The sequence below is a fragment of the Podarcis cretensis genome, assembly GCF_951804945.1.
Source record: "Podarcis cretensis genome assembly, chromosome: 1".
Taxonomy (NCBI): domain Eukaryota; kingdom Metazoa; phylum Chordata; class Lepidosauria; order Squamata; family Lacertidae; genus Podarcis; species Podarcis cretensis.
Genome location: NC_137170.1, coordinates 18,283,018 through 18,299,698, shown reverse-complemented (window position 1 = coordinate 18,299,698; position 16,681 = coordinate 18,283,018). Strand labels below are relative to the sequence as shown.

Here is a 16,681-nt window from a genome sequence, read left to right as displayed (position 1 = left end):
TACAGCAGACAAAAGGAGTACGGGGCCAGAATTGTGAGAAGATAGGTCAGGCCCTGACTCAAATGGGAATAAATGGAAGCTCTGGTCAGATGCAGATTATGAAGCAGTGGCTGCTTATGAAGGCATTCTGGAAACTGCAGTTGATTCTGAAAATAGTAGCAAGGATGTTAAACAGTATTCACTGACAGATAGCATGTCTCACTAGTACTGAAAGGACTTCGCTGGCTACCAGTTTGTTTCCAGTTATAGTCCAGTTTATTATTATTACTATTAATTTATTAATGGCCTTCTAAACCACCACCTCAAGGTGATTTACACATAAGATAATTAAACACAGTTAAAAACACAAAAACAACAAATACAATTTTTTTTTTAGAAACCCTAACGGAAGTGGACACTCATTTATCCACCTGGGACAGTGTTTTCCAAACTTGGGTCTCCATCTGTTTTTAGACTATAACTCCCATCATCCCTAGCTAGCAGGACCCAGTGGTCAGAGATGATGGGAAATGTAGTCCAAAAACAGCTGGAGGCCCAAGTTTGGGAAACGCTGAACTGGGGAAAACGTGCTGGAGCAAAGATGTCTTCACTTGTTTCTGGAAAGTGCAGATAATGAGAGCCTCAACAGGAATGCTGTTCCATAGCACATGGGAAGCCACACTAAAAGCCCTGCTCTGAGCTGCTTCTGAGATCCTTGGAACTTGGCAAGCATAGGAGCCAACTCCTAGGGGGTGAGGGTTTCTTTGGACCCCCAATAAAATATTTGATGGGCATTGCCATTCAGATGGTGTGCGTGCACTGCATCATGTGACCTCTCAAGTGTTGGCACTAACCTGTGAAACCCCCAAAGTCTGGGACTGGCTTACCGGAGGACCCGCCCTGTTATTAAGATTTTGACCAGTGGCTTTGCTGAGGAATGATGTAAAACATGGGTAGGCAAACTAAGGCCCGGGGGCCGGATCCGGCCCAATCGCCTTCTAAATCCAGCCTCCAGACGATCCAGGAATCAGCGTGTTTTTACATGAGTAGAATGTGTCCTTTTATTGAAAATGCATCTCTGGGTTATTTGTGGGGCCTGCCTGGTGTTTTTACATGAGTAGAATGTGTCATTTTATTTAAAATGCATCTCTGGGTTATTTGTGGGGCATAGGAATTTGTTAATTCCCCCCCTCAATATAGTATGGCCCCCTACAAGGTCTGAGGGACAGTGGACCGGCCCCCTGCTGAAAAGGTTTGCTGACTCCTGATGTAAAAGAAGACAGAATGATGGCAGCCTAGAAGAAGAAAGCTTTGTTTTAAAAGCATTTTTTTTTTTTGTGGGTGGGTGTTTTTTTGTTTTTGTTTTTGCTGCACAGTCCTGTCCACTTAAGAGGGCAATTCACTTGAACACACGAACACACACACACACACACACACACACACACACGTGTAAAGTTCTTCATTTCTCCTCAGGGCGGGGGCACCATCTTCCCAGTTTTAAAAATACCAGTAGATTATATATTTCTAAACAGTTAGATTTTTTTCCCCCATGAGGCGATGACAGTTTGTAGGGCTTTAAAGGGATGAGTTGTTTAAAAAAATAAAAATAAATTCCCTATATGGAAAGCGGTTCCAGTCTTGGCTGCCTTCGCTGTGGAATATTTTGGCTTCCCAAGACAAAAAAAGGGGGGGTGAAAGCCTCTTCAGTGTTTGTAGAGATCTGATGTCTATAGTTTTCCTAGGATGTCTTTCAACTTATGGTCTGGCAACGGGATCTGAGGAGTCAAAAGCAGACACAGAGTTAAGCTGGAAACTCTGAGTGTCTCGCTTCTAACTTGAAAGTGTGTGTGTGTCGTACGAATTTCTGACGGAAATGTCACCTTAGAGACTCCTTCGCCTGAAAAGGCCACACGCATTCCAAAAGCAGCAAAAAAGTGGTTTTAGGGTTAACACTTGAAGTGCCTGTGCCGTTCTTAGCTGTAGGAGGCTGCCTTAGCCCTTCTAGTTTAGCATTTTAAAATCTTAATAGCTAGAATGTTCGAAAATGAGACTTTGTGTATTGCTTGGAACTCCATATTGTGCACCAGACTGTACGATTGCATGGTAGCTGTACAGAAATGTGGGCTATGATTTGGCAGTATCTCAGTTTCTCTCTCCCCACAACTGCCAGCCACCCCAGTGACTCACATGAATGAATAAAGCAAGGCTTACCCAGTTTCCATGTGGTTTTCTGGGTCTGCCGTTAAAGTACTGGATAATAAAGAACTGGATGGTGAATGTTTGTAACCTTCCAACATCCCCAAAGACGCACTCCTCCGCCGTCTCCCGAGACACACGGATGCCAACCAACAACGAATGATTATATTGCACGTAATGTTATTTATGTGCATCTTTTTTTTAATTGTTGGGGCACAGTTGTGGCAAAAGCAGGAGGGAGAAATATACAGGTTGTATTAAGCAGACCAAAATGCACATCCAGTTGGCACGTTTAAAAACCTAGGCAACCCAAAATGGTGGTGGAGCCTGTTAGCTATCAGCTGGGCACAGTTGATGTTTACGTATTAAGTCATCTTATTTCAGTGTCAACGTGTTTAAAAACCAGCAGAACAACATATAGACAACATGAAGAAAGGTGGGTGTGGGCAGAGACACATACATGATCTTACATTGTCTCGGTATGTCACATTAGCGGTTGGTTGGCGGTGTTGTTCAAGGAGGGTGTGGAGTGCAATGTGCATTTTCATTTTGTTTCATTTCTCCATTCCCTTTTATTACTAGAACCAGCATTTGCTGATCAAGAATTTAGGATCCTTCCTCTTATTATCAGTACAGTGGTACCTCAGGTTACACATGCTTCAGGTTACAGACTACGCTAACCCAGAAATAGTGCTTCAGGTTAAGAACTTTGCTTCAGGATAAGAACAGAAATCGTGCTCTGGTGGCGCGGCGGCAGCAGGAGGCCCCATTAGCTAAAGTGGTGCTTCAGGTTAAGAACAGTTTCAGGTTAAGTACGGACCTCCGGAACGAATTAAGAACTTAACCTGAGGTACCACTGTATCATTTATTATTTAGTAATTTTGTATACCGCCCTTCGTCCGCAGACCTCGGGACGGCTCACAATATAAAGCAGCCTTCTTAGCTGCTGCTACTGCTGTAGCGACCAATTTCTGTTTTGGATTAATGACCTGATATGGAGGACGGGGCGGGGATGGCGGGACTGTTGACTGTGGCCCAGATTTTATTTATTGTCACGGTGTGTAATAAGGTGAAACCTGAGAAACAGTGCAGCATACTAATTGATACCAATAAATTAATCAAACTAATCAAAACATCCAGCATACTAATTGATTTTGAAGGATCTTCAAGTTTAATTTTGAGACCTCAGGGGAAATTATCCCATTACTTTCCATTCATCGTTAATTACCATGCAGGAATATAAAAATGATAGGAGGACAATGAGGTTTTGGGGCTTCACGGGAACACGGGAAGCTGAGTCGGCATTGATCCATCTAGCTTAGTATTGCCTACACTGACTGGCAGCTGCTTTCTGGGGTTTCAGAGAAGGGTCTGTCCCAGTTCTACCTGGAGGTGCCAGGGATTAATCTTTTGCAAACTTTTTGTGTGTACAGCTATGGCTTACAAATAAAATTATGCATGTATATATGTAGCCATCCTTGTGTTAGACACAAAGGCTGCTAAAAATTACGTTAGGAAATCATTTTACTGATCTTTATTCATGTGGACGATATGGTGTTGCATAATCTGCACATGCTAGGAAGCACTTTAATAATAATTAATGACTATAAATTACACTATTAACCTTCTGTGGGTTGGAGACTATGCTTGCTTTGGATGTGTAATGGTTCTAGGGGTTGCTCGTGCGTAAGCCGGTGCAAACACCTGGCTGGGTTGCCTGAGTGAACCTTTTCTGTCCGGACAGCCACTCACCTGTGGCTACCTCAATCGCTGGCAGCATCCGTCAGTGGGCGTTTCTTAAACTTCTTCCAGCAAAGAAGCTCTTTGACGCCCAGTCTCCTCCTACTCTCCCTGCGCGAAAGCCTTTTGCGCGAGGAGGGTGTAGGCAGCGGAGGACCCCTACTCTCCCCGCTGGTCCCCGGCAAGGAGTCATGGGACCGCCTCACCGATTCCCCCATCTGCCCCCCTTCTCCACTGGTGCTACGCTGATTCTCTTCCCCAGAACATGGGCTGCCTCTCCCAATCCCAGGATGCTCTCTGGAATCTTTCTGGATTTTGCTCTCTCCCTCCGGCACTGATGGCAGTTCCCTGACAGGATGCAAGGCTCCTTTTGGTCTCACTGCAGAGACGTGAGGTTGAAATTTAAAATTTAAATGTTCCTTAGAATGTTCATGCAGCCAGACTTTTCTTATACAGGAAAGGTCCTTTCTGCTCCAGCTATTCAAGAGACGGTGCAGATTAGTTGACAGGACCAAGACTGTTGCATTTATCTGTTTCGTGCTCGCAGATACAGTCTTCTACACGGGGTGTGGGAATAGGCGCTATAGTTCTGTGGCAAGTAGAGCTGAAATTAATTTACTCCATTAGATCTGCCTCAGTGAATTTTGACAGCAAGTGCATTCTATGGGTGGATGTATATTTGGAAAATATTTGACACTGAACTTGCAGTAGGAGTCAACATATGACAAATTTCATCTGTGGCAATTAGTGTTTGACAATCTGGCCTGTGAATGCAACAAGGCCAACCTCTAGTAGTGTCTCTTTTTTTGTAGATGTTTTCTTATTTTTAGAACTTGTAGCTTATTTTTAGAACTAAGAACTGGTACGCGAGATTGCTTTGTTCCTCCTCCCTCCCAGTCTATTTTCCTTTCGTGTCATGTCTTTTTAGTTTATAATTCCAAGGGCAGAGGCTACCTTTTCTTTTAGTGATTTGTGACCTGATCTAGGAGCCTTTTCCAGCTGAGGGGTGGGATAAAATTTCTTAACCAACCAAACAGAACATCACCTGAATTTCTAGAGAACTAAGGGAATTTTTCACCTCCAAAGAATCAGCCTATGAACACATCTTGTAATTATTCGGGATTAGTCACTCCATGTGAGCAGATTTGGGGAACGCCTAATTTTGTAATCTTAGCTCTGGGGCATACCAGAAGGTTCTTGGTGCCAAGTCATTTGCTTCTCTTAGAACTGGCTTTCCAATTCCATTGGCTGAAGTAAAGTGCTAATTTTCTTTTATGCCTTTTGAGTTGGTCATACGCTCTGAGAAAACATATCTGAGCAGAAATAATGACTTCTGTGAAAAATGAAAAGGCTTAATGATGGACTTCCCTGTTCCTCAAAAGCCGGGATGGACAACCTCCGCGTCCCAGGTCTGGTTGGACTCCGACTCTCATCAGCCCCATCCACCTTGGGCAATGTTCAGGGATGATGGGAGTTGCAGTCCAACAACCCCTGGAGGGCTGCTGTTTAGCAAAATGCGCACAATTGTTATTCGATCTCAAGAGGACAGCCAATCTCAAGATTTCTTTGTTTGGGAGCCTTTGCAGTTAAAAAAAGAAGGATATTCGTACTGTAGTGTAAACATGCACTTGGAAGACTTTAAATGGACATTAGCAGAAGGTGTGGCAAGAATCCTGGGTTGTGACTTCTGTTGGGCCAAATTTTGTCCCTAACGTGCTTCAGAGTAAATAAGTGAGGTATTGTTTTCAACCAGCTGTTACTTATTTGTTTGGAAGTACAGTGGTACCTCGGGTTACATACGCTTCAGGTTACATACGCTTCAGGTTACAGACTCCGCTAACCCAGAAATAGTACCTCGGGTTAAGAACTTTGCTTCAGGATGAGAACAGAATTTGTGCGGGAGCGGCACAGCGGCAGCGGGAGGCCCCATTAGCTAAAGTGGTGCTTCAGGTTAAGAACAGTTTCAGGTTAAGAACGGACCTCCAGAACGAATTAAGTACTTAACCCGAGGTACCACTGTATCCTGGAAATGTTGCTCTCGGTGCTCCCTCCTCCCTGCCCCTCTCTTATCTTACAATACATTGCCCTTTCTAATTGTCCTGTCATTCAAAATGGCTTCTTTCCCCCCCAGGCCCTCCTGCCACTTGCGCTAATGTCATTTTTTTTTTAGTAGCAAGCCTTGCTCATGTTTCAGTGCAATTTCCCTTTTGTTCCCATGACCCCATGTTGTCTTCTGACCTAGAATGTTCCGCATTGCTCCTTGCTTGGCGGTTCAAGCATCGCCGCTAACATGCTTCTATTCCCGAGGCCTTCCAACTTCCCTCAGCCTTGACCCTCTCAGCGTTATTTTCAAAAAGTGGCTTCGTTGTTTTGACCTTTTTCTCAAGTCACGCCATCTCTTCTGCTTTGGCTGTATTCCACAATAATACCTTGACACGCTAAGAGCCAGAAGAAGCTCTAGCGACATTTGAAAATGGCGGTTTCTAGGCAGTGACGTGGAAGCAAAAGTGTGTTGTTGAGCAAGACTTCTATTTCTAGCTGCTTTAACAAGTGGGTTCAACTTCCCTGGTGTGAGGAAAACACACCATTGGTCCTGAAGGTGATACCATTGGTCCATCTAGTTTAGTACTGTCTACACTGACTGGCAACAGCACTGCAGGTTTTTAGTCAGGGATATTTTCCAGCCTTCGTTGGAGATGCCAGGTGCTGAACCTGGGACGTTGTGAATGTGAAACATGTGCCTAACCCCTGAGCTACGAGCCTTTCTCACAGATAACGGTTTGCAACATTTGCATAACCAGCATGATCTGTCTGTCTCAGGAGACAATGGAGGAGTGCGCCTTTGGGCAAGAAGTCAAACTGTTGGTAGGTGTGACTGTTGAGCCTGATGGAGGAGAGACATGTTTTGTTGCAGCTGGGGCAAGTGAAGTGGTCCAGTTCTTCTGATGCTCTGTGTCCTATTGATTAAAATCAGCAGGAGTTAAAATACGCTCAGTCTGGACTGCAGCGTGCCCTTAGTTTGCAGGGGGTGTAATGGATGCAAACTGTTGAAACACCAGACCACCTCCCACCCTGTCTTGCTTCTTGTTCTGTGAATAAATTCATTGTCCACATTTAGAATAAAATAAAAACCGTCCATCAAAATCAGATACGTTAACTGTCGTGCATGCCAGGTTCTCTACGGATGGCCCTGATTGGGCTTGAATAATAAAGATATCAGCCTGTATTCTTGGAGTAATGCTGCATTAATCAGACTTGCTGGAATGATCACATGGTATTTTATCGCCTTTCCCTGCGAGCTGCTGCTTGTCAGCAGCTGGTTGAGCTGCAGGCTGCAGGCCAGTATCTGCAGCCTCCTTTCTCCCAGAAGCTTCCCAGCACACAGCTCTCAGTTATGTCTGCAGCTTGACCAACTAAATGTTTCTCCTGCGCCTTACGGAGGGGATTTTGCAGACCTCAGAGGCCTGTGCATTATTCTTTCCTGGGCCATGTATGCATTTGAAGAATTCAGGTAGGCTCTGCGTAACAGCACAACCGGCTCTTTTCTTTCTTTTTTTTGTTCTTGCAGGAATTTTGCTGTGTAATGTCAGGCTGCTTGTACGGCCGCAAAAAGAAAAAAGGGCTTCTGAGTTGTAAAAGGGGGGCTTTTGCCTCCGTGTAAGAATCGTAGCCCTTCTCCAGTGCCTGGGAGGTGGGTGTGTCAAGGATGAGTTGCAGGTAAACAATAGCTAACTGCATGATGAAGTGCAGAGATGAGTAATAGCTTCTAATCTAATGCCTCGTTCAGATTTTTTTTTTTTAAATCGCTTTTGCAGCCTGAAACTGCCAAGTATAACCTAGAGTCATAAACATAAAAACATGCTCTTGTACTGGGAAAAAATGAAAAGTATTTTGTTGTTGTTGCTGTTTTAGCTCATGGCAGATGCTTCTCTTCTGGTTTTTATTCATTTATTCTTAAAGGATAGTTAATTTTGTGTGGGCTGAAATATAGTTGCTTGGATGGAGCATGTATGGAATTAGGCTGGGGAGCTGTTGCTCAGTACATACGGTATGTCTGCTACTTGTGGTTTCGTAGCTGCAGTATTTCAGCAAAACCACTTGGTGAAAATAGAATGCTCTAGATATCAGTAGAGGTGTTGTATTTTTGGTGAGATTTTAATAGGTGCAGAAAGATAATATTTTTTATTAGTGGTATTAAATGCTGTGTTCTACATACTGTAATTCTTTTTTGAGAAGTGGAAGGGGGGGAGGGCTTTGGTAAGTCTTTTCTAACTCTTTTCCTTTGCAGCCCTGCAGATTTTAAAAAAATGCATATGAAACACAGTGAATCCTAGGCTTGTTCTTACCTGCAACAAAACAATACAGTGATATGTTCAATTTTCTGACCTTCATTGGCCTTTCACTTTGTGGTTGCAAATAAGAAGGAAGCTCACCCACTTTTTCTTCTTCTTCTTCTTCTTCTTCTTCTTCTTCTTCTTCTTCTTCTTCTTCTTCTTCTTTCAAAGCTAATTGGTGAAGATCATGGTGGGGGTGGGTATCATTAGCCGCTGCTCTTGTTGTGCAGATGCCTTCATTATAATGTTATTTCAATAGTCGCATACTGCAAAAAGCTAACTTGAACCTTATTTGCATGGGAGGTGGGATTTGATTAACTGAAGACATCATCAGGCTGAATAAGAGGAGGGGGTTTGCTCCTCGCAGGCACTGGTGTTAAAAGCACTGTTTTCCTGCTAAAACACATTTTAATGTCAGGCATGTCATTGTCACTGTCATGTTCGTGTTCATTTGGCTGAGGTGTCCCTGATAGCAAAAAGGATGATTAACAGCATTTTGTTCTTGATTGGTCTTGAAAAGTAAGCGGTCGTTTTCTGCACAGTGCAGGGTGGGTGTGGGGGGGGGGAATAAGAGAATTTGTGCTATTTTTGAAACATAGGATAATACTGTTTTGGGAGCAGGAGGAGGAGGAGGAGGATTTTGGCAGAAGCCAGTGCAGTGCTGTGTTATAACTGCAGTTTGTAGCATTGTTAAGAAAATGCTTGCAAACCTTGAAGAGGCCAATTACTGTCACCAAGTTAAGCTGCAAAATGTAGACGAGGCAGCAAGCCTCGCGTCCTTTTGTCTTAGTCATTCTGTGCAGATGGGAGAGCAAATGATGCAAAAGTGATTTTCTTAATGATTTTGCGATCAGGTTGTCACGCAGATACAAGGTTCGTTTTGATACGCCGACTTGCAAAGGGCATGGGGGCACAACTGCTTTCCATTGACAGTTTCTGTTCATCTCAAAGGCATTTCACTCGAGGCGAGCTTGAACTTAGTAGCCTTGAAGTAACATGCATGTCATGCTTTTGGATTGTGGCTTTTGGGTTCCTTGCATTATCCTTTGTTAGGGAGGTTTCTTTTGGAAAACAGTGCCTACTTTTCCTAGTCACCGTGCTTGGCGTGTAGAGCTGTTGCTATGGCACTCCCTGAAAAAAAGCAGATTTGTTACTCAGGCGCGCTGTTGATTCTGTTAACATGGTGGAACTTCTTAAGCCACGCAGAATTCTTCACGCGGAATGGGAAGGTAACAGTTAATCTATCAAAGCAAGTGCAGATGGTTATGAAGGGAAATGTTTCTAGTCATTTCACATAAACAGCAGCCCACTATGAAAAGCACATGAAAAACACGGAACAGCAGCCAACTATAGATTTTAACAACCATTGGTGAACTAGGGGACTTCCAAATTATTAGCCTTTTACACCTGAGCTCTAAAGCCAAAACTCCATTAACTGGATTCTAACTGTTGCACTTTGAGGGGCAGGTACAAAACAGACCACATAAACCTTCCAACTGGCCTAGTTTGTATTCCTGCCGCCTCAAGCAACAGGGTAGTATCCAGTGCCAAACCTACTCAGGGTAGACCCATTGAAATTAATAGACATGGAACAGTTTCTTTCCTTTAGTTTTGGTGGGTCTTCTAACCTACTCAGAGTAGATCCATTGAAATTAATAGGGGATGGAGCTATGGGTCCCCTGTGAGGGAAGGTGAGTAGATGGCATGATAGAAGGGAATAAAATGATGCATTGTGTGAATAAAGTAGATAGAGAAAAAGTTTGTATTCAGTTAACTTCTACTCAGAGAAGACCCACCAAAACTGAAGGAAATAAACTGTCCACTAGATCTCTCCTCTCCTGGAAATGAAGAAGCTGAACGTTGGGAGATTCGGGACAGACAAAATAAAGTTACTTCTTCACGCAGCGCAAAGTCAAGCTTATGTTGCTCCCCAAGGAGCAATGGCCACCAAATTAGATTTCTTTATAAGAGGATTGGAGAAATTCATGGAGGAGAAGGCTTTCAATGGCTACTAAGCCTGGTGCGTTCCTTCACTATTGGAGGTAGTATATTTCTGAACGCCAGTTGCTGAAAACAGCAGAAGGGAAGAGAGCAGTCGCACTCAGGTCCTGTTTGCAGGCTTCTCTTGGGCATCTGACTGAGAACAGCATGCTGGACTAGACAGGGCCTGATCCAGCAGGGCTCCTCTTCTTATGTTCCCTTCTCTGAAGTTCTTCCCATGTAGGGACGTTCTGACGTTTGCGACAGTTCTAAAGCATTCGCAAGGCAACAGAGCTGTCCCCTTTCCGACTGTAACAATAGCGAGCTTGGGAATTTAAGGAGTTAAACACGTTGGCGTTTGATGGTGTCAGCGAAGGAGAGATAGCAAAAAGTGTTTTAAAAATAAATGGTGTCTGGGGTTTTGCAGATGTGGGTGCTATTTTTGAACAGTGTTTGCTAGACAATATTGTCTCGGGCTCTGCCAGCCCACCATTGGCACTGCAGTTGGTGCAGTGCATAAAAAAACATTGTAGGGAATATTGAAAAACCGTGCCGTCTACAAGTTGGTAGAATGCAGTATAACGTTTTGAAACCTGTTCGAGCTGCAATCGGAATGTGGTTCATTCCCTCCTTACAAGTGTTACCTCTGGCACCTTCTATTATTGCAGTGTATTTTCCAATATTTCCAGCGCTTTCATTTTTCATTATCATTATCATTATTACTGTTGCAAATAAGGGCATGTCCCTGCTTGACAGCTTTTAGGTACACAAAATTAGCAGACCAATCATATATTTTCACCATTCGTCCTAAGGAAAACTTTTTTTGTGTAAGTGAAAGCAAGCGAAGCATTGCACAAGGAACAGAGTGAGTATTGCGCTGCATAGGAAACACTTGAGCTGTATGGTGTCTGCGCTTGATGCATCTAAGAAGGGGCCTTGCTCCTGCAGACTATGTGGATCGTTTGGCAAGATCAGGAGCTCATGCAGCATATATATGTGTGTGTGTATATTTGGCTTACATGACCTTATTCCTTTCTGGTAGGGTAGAGTATATCGAATTTTGTACCTTAGGAAAAGACAGTGCAGCCTCTTCCTTCCTGCCCAGTGGCAACCCAGTATATTGTAAACTACCCTGAGATCCTTGGATGAAGGGTGGTATAGAAATTCAATCAATCAATCAATCAATCATACTGTTGTTGTTGGGCTGCATGCGGCTTCATGAGTTTCATAGGCAGGGACCGGCTGGATATTAGATTTCATAAGCTACCACATTTCATCTTGTTTTGTGAACATTTACTCTTTATTTTACTTTTGCCTTCAGTGGCTATGGAACTTGAATGCTCCAGCATATATCCAACCTTTTTCAAAATGGTGAAAAAGAAGTTGGAGCACCCCATTCCCTCCTTTACATTTTTTGTAAACCTTTTTTTAAAAATATATAAAAAAATGTCTTTTGCTAGTCCTTGGTAGTAGTTGCTGCCTCCTGATGTGGAAAACCAGTATTAATGTGCCCATGTACACCTATTTGTAAAAAGTTGGGGTGAACAGCCAGACTCTCGCACGAAAGCCAGGCTATTCCCCATCTGCCAATTATGTTGTGAACGGATATTACTGTGTTTATATTCAAATGAGACCTAGTCAAATGCCACATTAATGATAAATATGACTAGGAGGCTTTGTGTTTTCTGGAGCTGCAGGGAGGTTTTGAATGCAGAAAAATAGTCCTGGAAACACATAGGAATGTTGCTTTAGCAAGTTCATAAAATATATTCAGAATCTTGGACTGGAGGACCTTTGAAATCCTACTTTCTGTACTGTGGAACCTTGGTTCTCGAACTTAATTTTTTTTTTAATAGATTTTTTATTAAGAATTTAAACAAAACATATTATCTTAAAACATATCATCCTTTATTTTTTCCCCATTTCCCCTCTCCCCCTCCCTCCCATAAAACAACCCCCCCTCCCCACCCCCCTGACTTCCCTCAGTTCCAATCACTGGTTTCTCTATAATTGCAATTCTCTACATGTTACAAATTTGTATAGATCCTTAATTTGTCTAGCTGTTTGTTATCAATAAAAAGTTTGTGAGTGTTTATTCAAAACCTGCCAAGGAGTCCAATTCACTTTGTTGCGTCTTTAGGTACTTTGTAAAAGGTTCCCATTCATCTTTAAAGTCACAGTTATCCTTGGCCCGTAGTTTATGTGTCAATTTTGCCAATTCTGCATAGTCCATCAATTTCTCTTGCCATAATTCTTTAGTCAGAGTTTCCTCAGTCTTCCATCCTTGTTCTTGAACTTAATCTGTTCCGGGAGTCCGTTCGACTCCTGAAATTGTTCAAAAACCAAGGTGTGGCTTCCGATTGGCTGCAGGAGCTTCCTGTATTCAATCAGAAGCCGCGTAGGATGTTCAGCTTCCGAAAAACATTCACACACTGGAACATTTATTTCCGGGTTTTCAGTGTTCAGGAGCTGATTTGTTCGGGAGCCAAGCTGTTCGGGAACCAAGGTACCACTTTATTGGTTACAGAGACTGATAGTTGTTGGTGAGGACAAAGTTTGAAAAAGTTACTGTGAAGCGCACAGCAGAACAATGAACTAGATTTCACACAACCTTTTGCACATGGGAGTAAACTGAGACTAAGCCATACATTAGAAGAACAAGGTAGAGACAAGGAGCACTTAAACAAGGCTGTGTACACATTACTATTTGCTATGGCTCCAGTGTACTCCTACCACTGGTATTTGAAACTGAGTACACATGATATTAGTTGCAATCCATATGTATTCTGTAGTTTCTTGAGAAGCACTGCTATACTTTGATGTGTTTCCCCTCAAACCAGCTTCCATCTGATTTGGGAACATTCGAGACAGCTGTTGCGAATGCGCAGATGATAGCTTCATTGAATGAGGAAACAAAATCAGGTAATGCACATGGAATGAAGACATTCCTGCCCTCCTATCTGGTGTGCACAACAGCATAAAAAAGTGACTTTAAGCACAACAGCAGGAAACATATGATAGCCAGTGAATTTTCAGAGTTCACGGCAGAAATTCAGTGCGTATTGAATGAATATAATACAAGTCAACTTGAACAAAGGGAATGCATACAATACCAGTCACATCTAAAATCAAAGTTGTAATTAACTTTTTTCAGGTGACTATGCTTAGGAAGCAAATGTATTTTCGCACGCAGCTTTTTGGGGCATGCTAAAATTAGTAAGTTTTTAGTCCTTTTATTTCTAAGCAAAGCAAAGGAAGTGTATGTAGGCTTGCCACTAGTTCCTTGAAAAGGTGTATTATAAAACTAGAATCATGTAATTGTAGAGTTGGAAGGGACCCCAAAGGTTTTCTAATCTAACCTCCTGCAGTGCCGGAATCTCAGCTAGATCGTATATGTCAGATGGCTATCCAACCTCTGCTTAAAAACCTCCAAGGAAGGAGAGTCCACCAATACATACCTATACACAACAACAACAACAACACCCTGCAAATACAACCTAAAACTAATGAAACAGCAGCATAAAACCATATAAAACATTTAGATTTTTGGGTATTGAATTACAAGAGGATCTGTCCTGGAGTGTCAACACAAGGGGGCTTGTGAAGAAGGCGCAGCAGAGACTGTACTTTTTGAGAATCCTAAGGAAAAACCATCTTCCGCAGAAACTGCTGCTTGCCTTCTATCACTGTGCCATTGAGAGAGTGCTCACTTATGGCTTATGTGTGTGGTACGGAAGCTGTACTACCCAGGACAGGATGGGGTTGTGCAGAGTTGTTAAGGCAGCAGAGAGCATTGTTGGCTGCCCACTCTCCACCTTAGAGCAGATTTATGCCACAAGGTGCCATAGGAGGGCATTGGACATAGTAAAAGATCCATCGCATCCTGGTCACTGTCTCTTCGAGCTTCTGCCGTCGGGACGGAGATACAGGACGATGAAGACAAGAACGAGCCGTCTCAAGAACAGCTTCTTCTCCAGAGCGATCTCGGCCCTGAATGGGAAACCTAGACTTTGAAAGTCATCTAATCTTCCTTGCTGTATTATACTGTATTGTTTTAATTAGTGTTTTTATAGTTGTTCTGATTTTGTGTGGAGTGCCCTGAGAGGGGGCAATGACAATAAAGATATTATTATTATTATTATTATTATTATTATTATTATTATTAACAGAAATTAAGGGAATTCAAACTCATAAAACAGGGTCTGATCTTATAGGTCAAGGAAATCCTGGGCAAAAAGGTGTGTTTGCATACAACATCTACAGCGTGTTAATAGTGCAATAGAGATTATGATGATATTTTATTTCATTTTATTTGTACCCGGCTCATCTGTACCCTGCCCCAGCCACTCTGGGGTCTTAATGTCACACTCTTTGATAAGGCTTGCTGCCAAGTAAGCATGCATAGGATTACAGCCTAGCAGAACTTTACTGAATTACCCCCTCCAAACAAGTATGTTAGTCTGGACTACTTTGGACTATGTTTCTAAAGAGAGAGACAAAGAAAGGGCGTGAGAGATTTATTAAGCCATGTAGCATTAAGATGACATATTTTATTTCAGTTTTGTTTACCAAATGTAAGTCAAATAATCATGTTGCACAAGATCAGTTTGGGGGAGGGGAGAGAAATCCCAGGAATTTTTTTTTTTTTTTTGGGGGGGGGGGAATTTATGCAATTCATAATTTTCCAGAAAACTCACCTATGGAAACAAATAAGGTGAGATGAACAAATTTTAGAGTCCAAATAGTCAACTGTCATTTGATGCCCTTCTGCAAAATGAGGTACAGTGGATGTCTCTGGGACAAAAGGCCTGGGGGGGCCTTTTTTTGGGGGGGGGCTCTTCCTGGCAGTGAAGTATTTTCAGGCTGTGGACTACCTTGATTGACCTCACCTGGCCAGTGGTTCCTCCTAGACAGGAATGCTTCTTGCTTGGGCTGGGATCTTATCTGCTCATTCTTGCCTACAGATGGGGACAAGGTTTGATTTGTGTTTGTGTTCCTCTCTCATACACCCCCAGAATGCCAATTTTTTTGAGCAGCTCCTAGGTCAAATTTGCCACTCTGTTATCCTGAGCTTCAATTCTGCGCACGGTTAAAAGGTAAAGGTAAAGGTACCCCTGCCCGTAAGGGCCAGTCTTGCCAGATTCTGGGGTTGTGCGCCCATCTCACTCAAGAGGCCGGGGGCCAGCGCTGTCCGGAGACACTTCCGGGTCACGTGGCCAGCGTGACATCGCTGCTCTGGCCAGAGCCAAAGCCAGAGCCAGAGCCGCACACGGAAACGCTGTTTACCTTCCCGCTTGTAAGCGGTCCCTATTTATCTACTTGCACCCGGGGGTGCTTTCGAACTGCTAGGTTGGCAGGCGCTGGGACCGAACGACGGGAGCGCACCCCGCCACAGGGATTCGAACCGCCGACCTTTCGATCGGCAAGCCCTAGGCACTGAGGCTTTTACCCACAGCGCCACCTGCGTCCCTTTATATAAATAGCTGGTCAAAATGTGTGTAGCTGTGTGAACGATGTCCTTGACTTAGCTGCTAAATCATGTATCTATAGGTGCCTTTGAAAAGCTCAGAGTTTGCTTTTTGCGAAACTCAGTATCTTATCTGTATGTAAACATTGAAATCTGCAGGGTGTTTGAGGGTGTCTTCAGACTGTCTTTTGTTTGTGGGAGAAATCTGAACATGTAGTGGATCTGTAGAATTGCTCAATTAAAGTGGATTAAAGCTCTTGGGTTGCCCTATCACAAAACATCCCCTTTAAAAAAAACACAGATTTTTATGCATTGAAAAGTGTGGAATGAGCAAGTGATTAATGGGAAGATGTGCAAACGCCTCATGAGCAAATCAAGACAAGTGCATGATGAGTGTTCATTGTTCTGTAAAGCTGCATGCACCCTAGACATTTGAAGCACATTATTCCCCCCAAAGAATCCTGGGAACCCGAGGGGTGTGTATTTTAGGTTGTTGGAAATTGTAGGTCTGTAAGGGATAAACTACAGGGACCGGGATACTTTGAATGTGCATCCCTGCAAATACATTGGGATGAATGTTCAGCAAAGACTAGACATAGTCTAACCACTGCAAAAGCATTGTGCAAGCAAATCGGAACAAATGCTGAATATACAGGTTGTCTGGAAGAGCCCGAAACAGCATGAAAGTTCCAAATGCTGCAGTGCTTGCAGGGGTCCCCTCCCCCTTGCCTACAATCTTGCTTTGCCCTTTTCCCCTCATCTCAGAGCACGTTAAGTTTGTAGTGACAAAGCAAGGCAGACTGAGAGTTCATCCGTCAGTGCACGCTTAACTTAGCATACAAAGTCACAGCTGTTTTCAGAATTGGTTTTTTTTTTTAAATCAGGAAGTGAATGGCTATTTAGGACTTCTAAGTTTTAAGATCCATTTGCTGTTTCCCTTTCTTTCTTTCTGAATACAGGCGATGATTATAGTGGCGATCAAAGT

General features: G+C 43.1%; 1 protein-coding gene across 10 annotated transcripts in view; it reads left to right on the top strand.

The window, feature by feature from the left end:
* Positions 1-16,681, top strand: part of EVL (Enah/Vasp-like) — a 148,889-nt gene that overhangs the window by 11,647 nt on the left and 120,561 nt on the right. For 9 of the 10 annotated variants that reach the window (XM_079948318.1, XM_079948319.1, XM_079948317.1 and 6 more), the window contains exon 1: positions 7,164-7,426. The exons of the other annotated variant lie outside the window; for it this stretch is intronic. In XM_079948318.1, coding sequence (XP_079804444.1) covers positions 7,179-7,426 — 248 coding nt within the window. In that variant the 5' untranslated portion in view covers positions 7,164-7,178. Of the gene's footprint in view, positions 1-7,163; positions 7,427-16,681 lie in introns of those variants that run through there. 10 annotated transcript variants of the gene reach the window in all.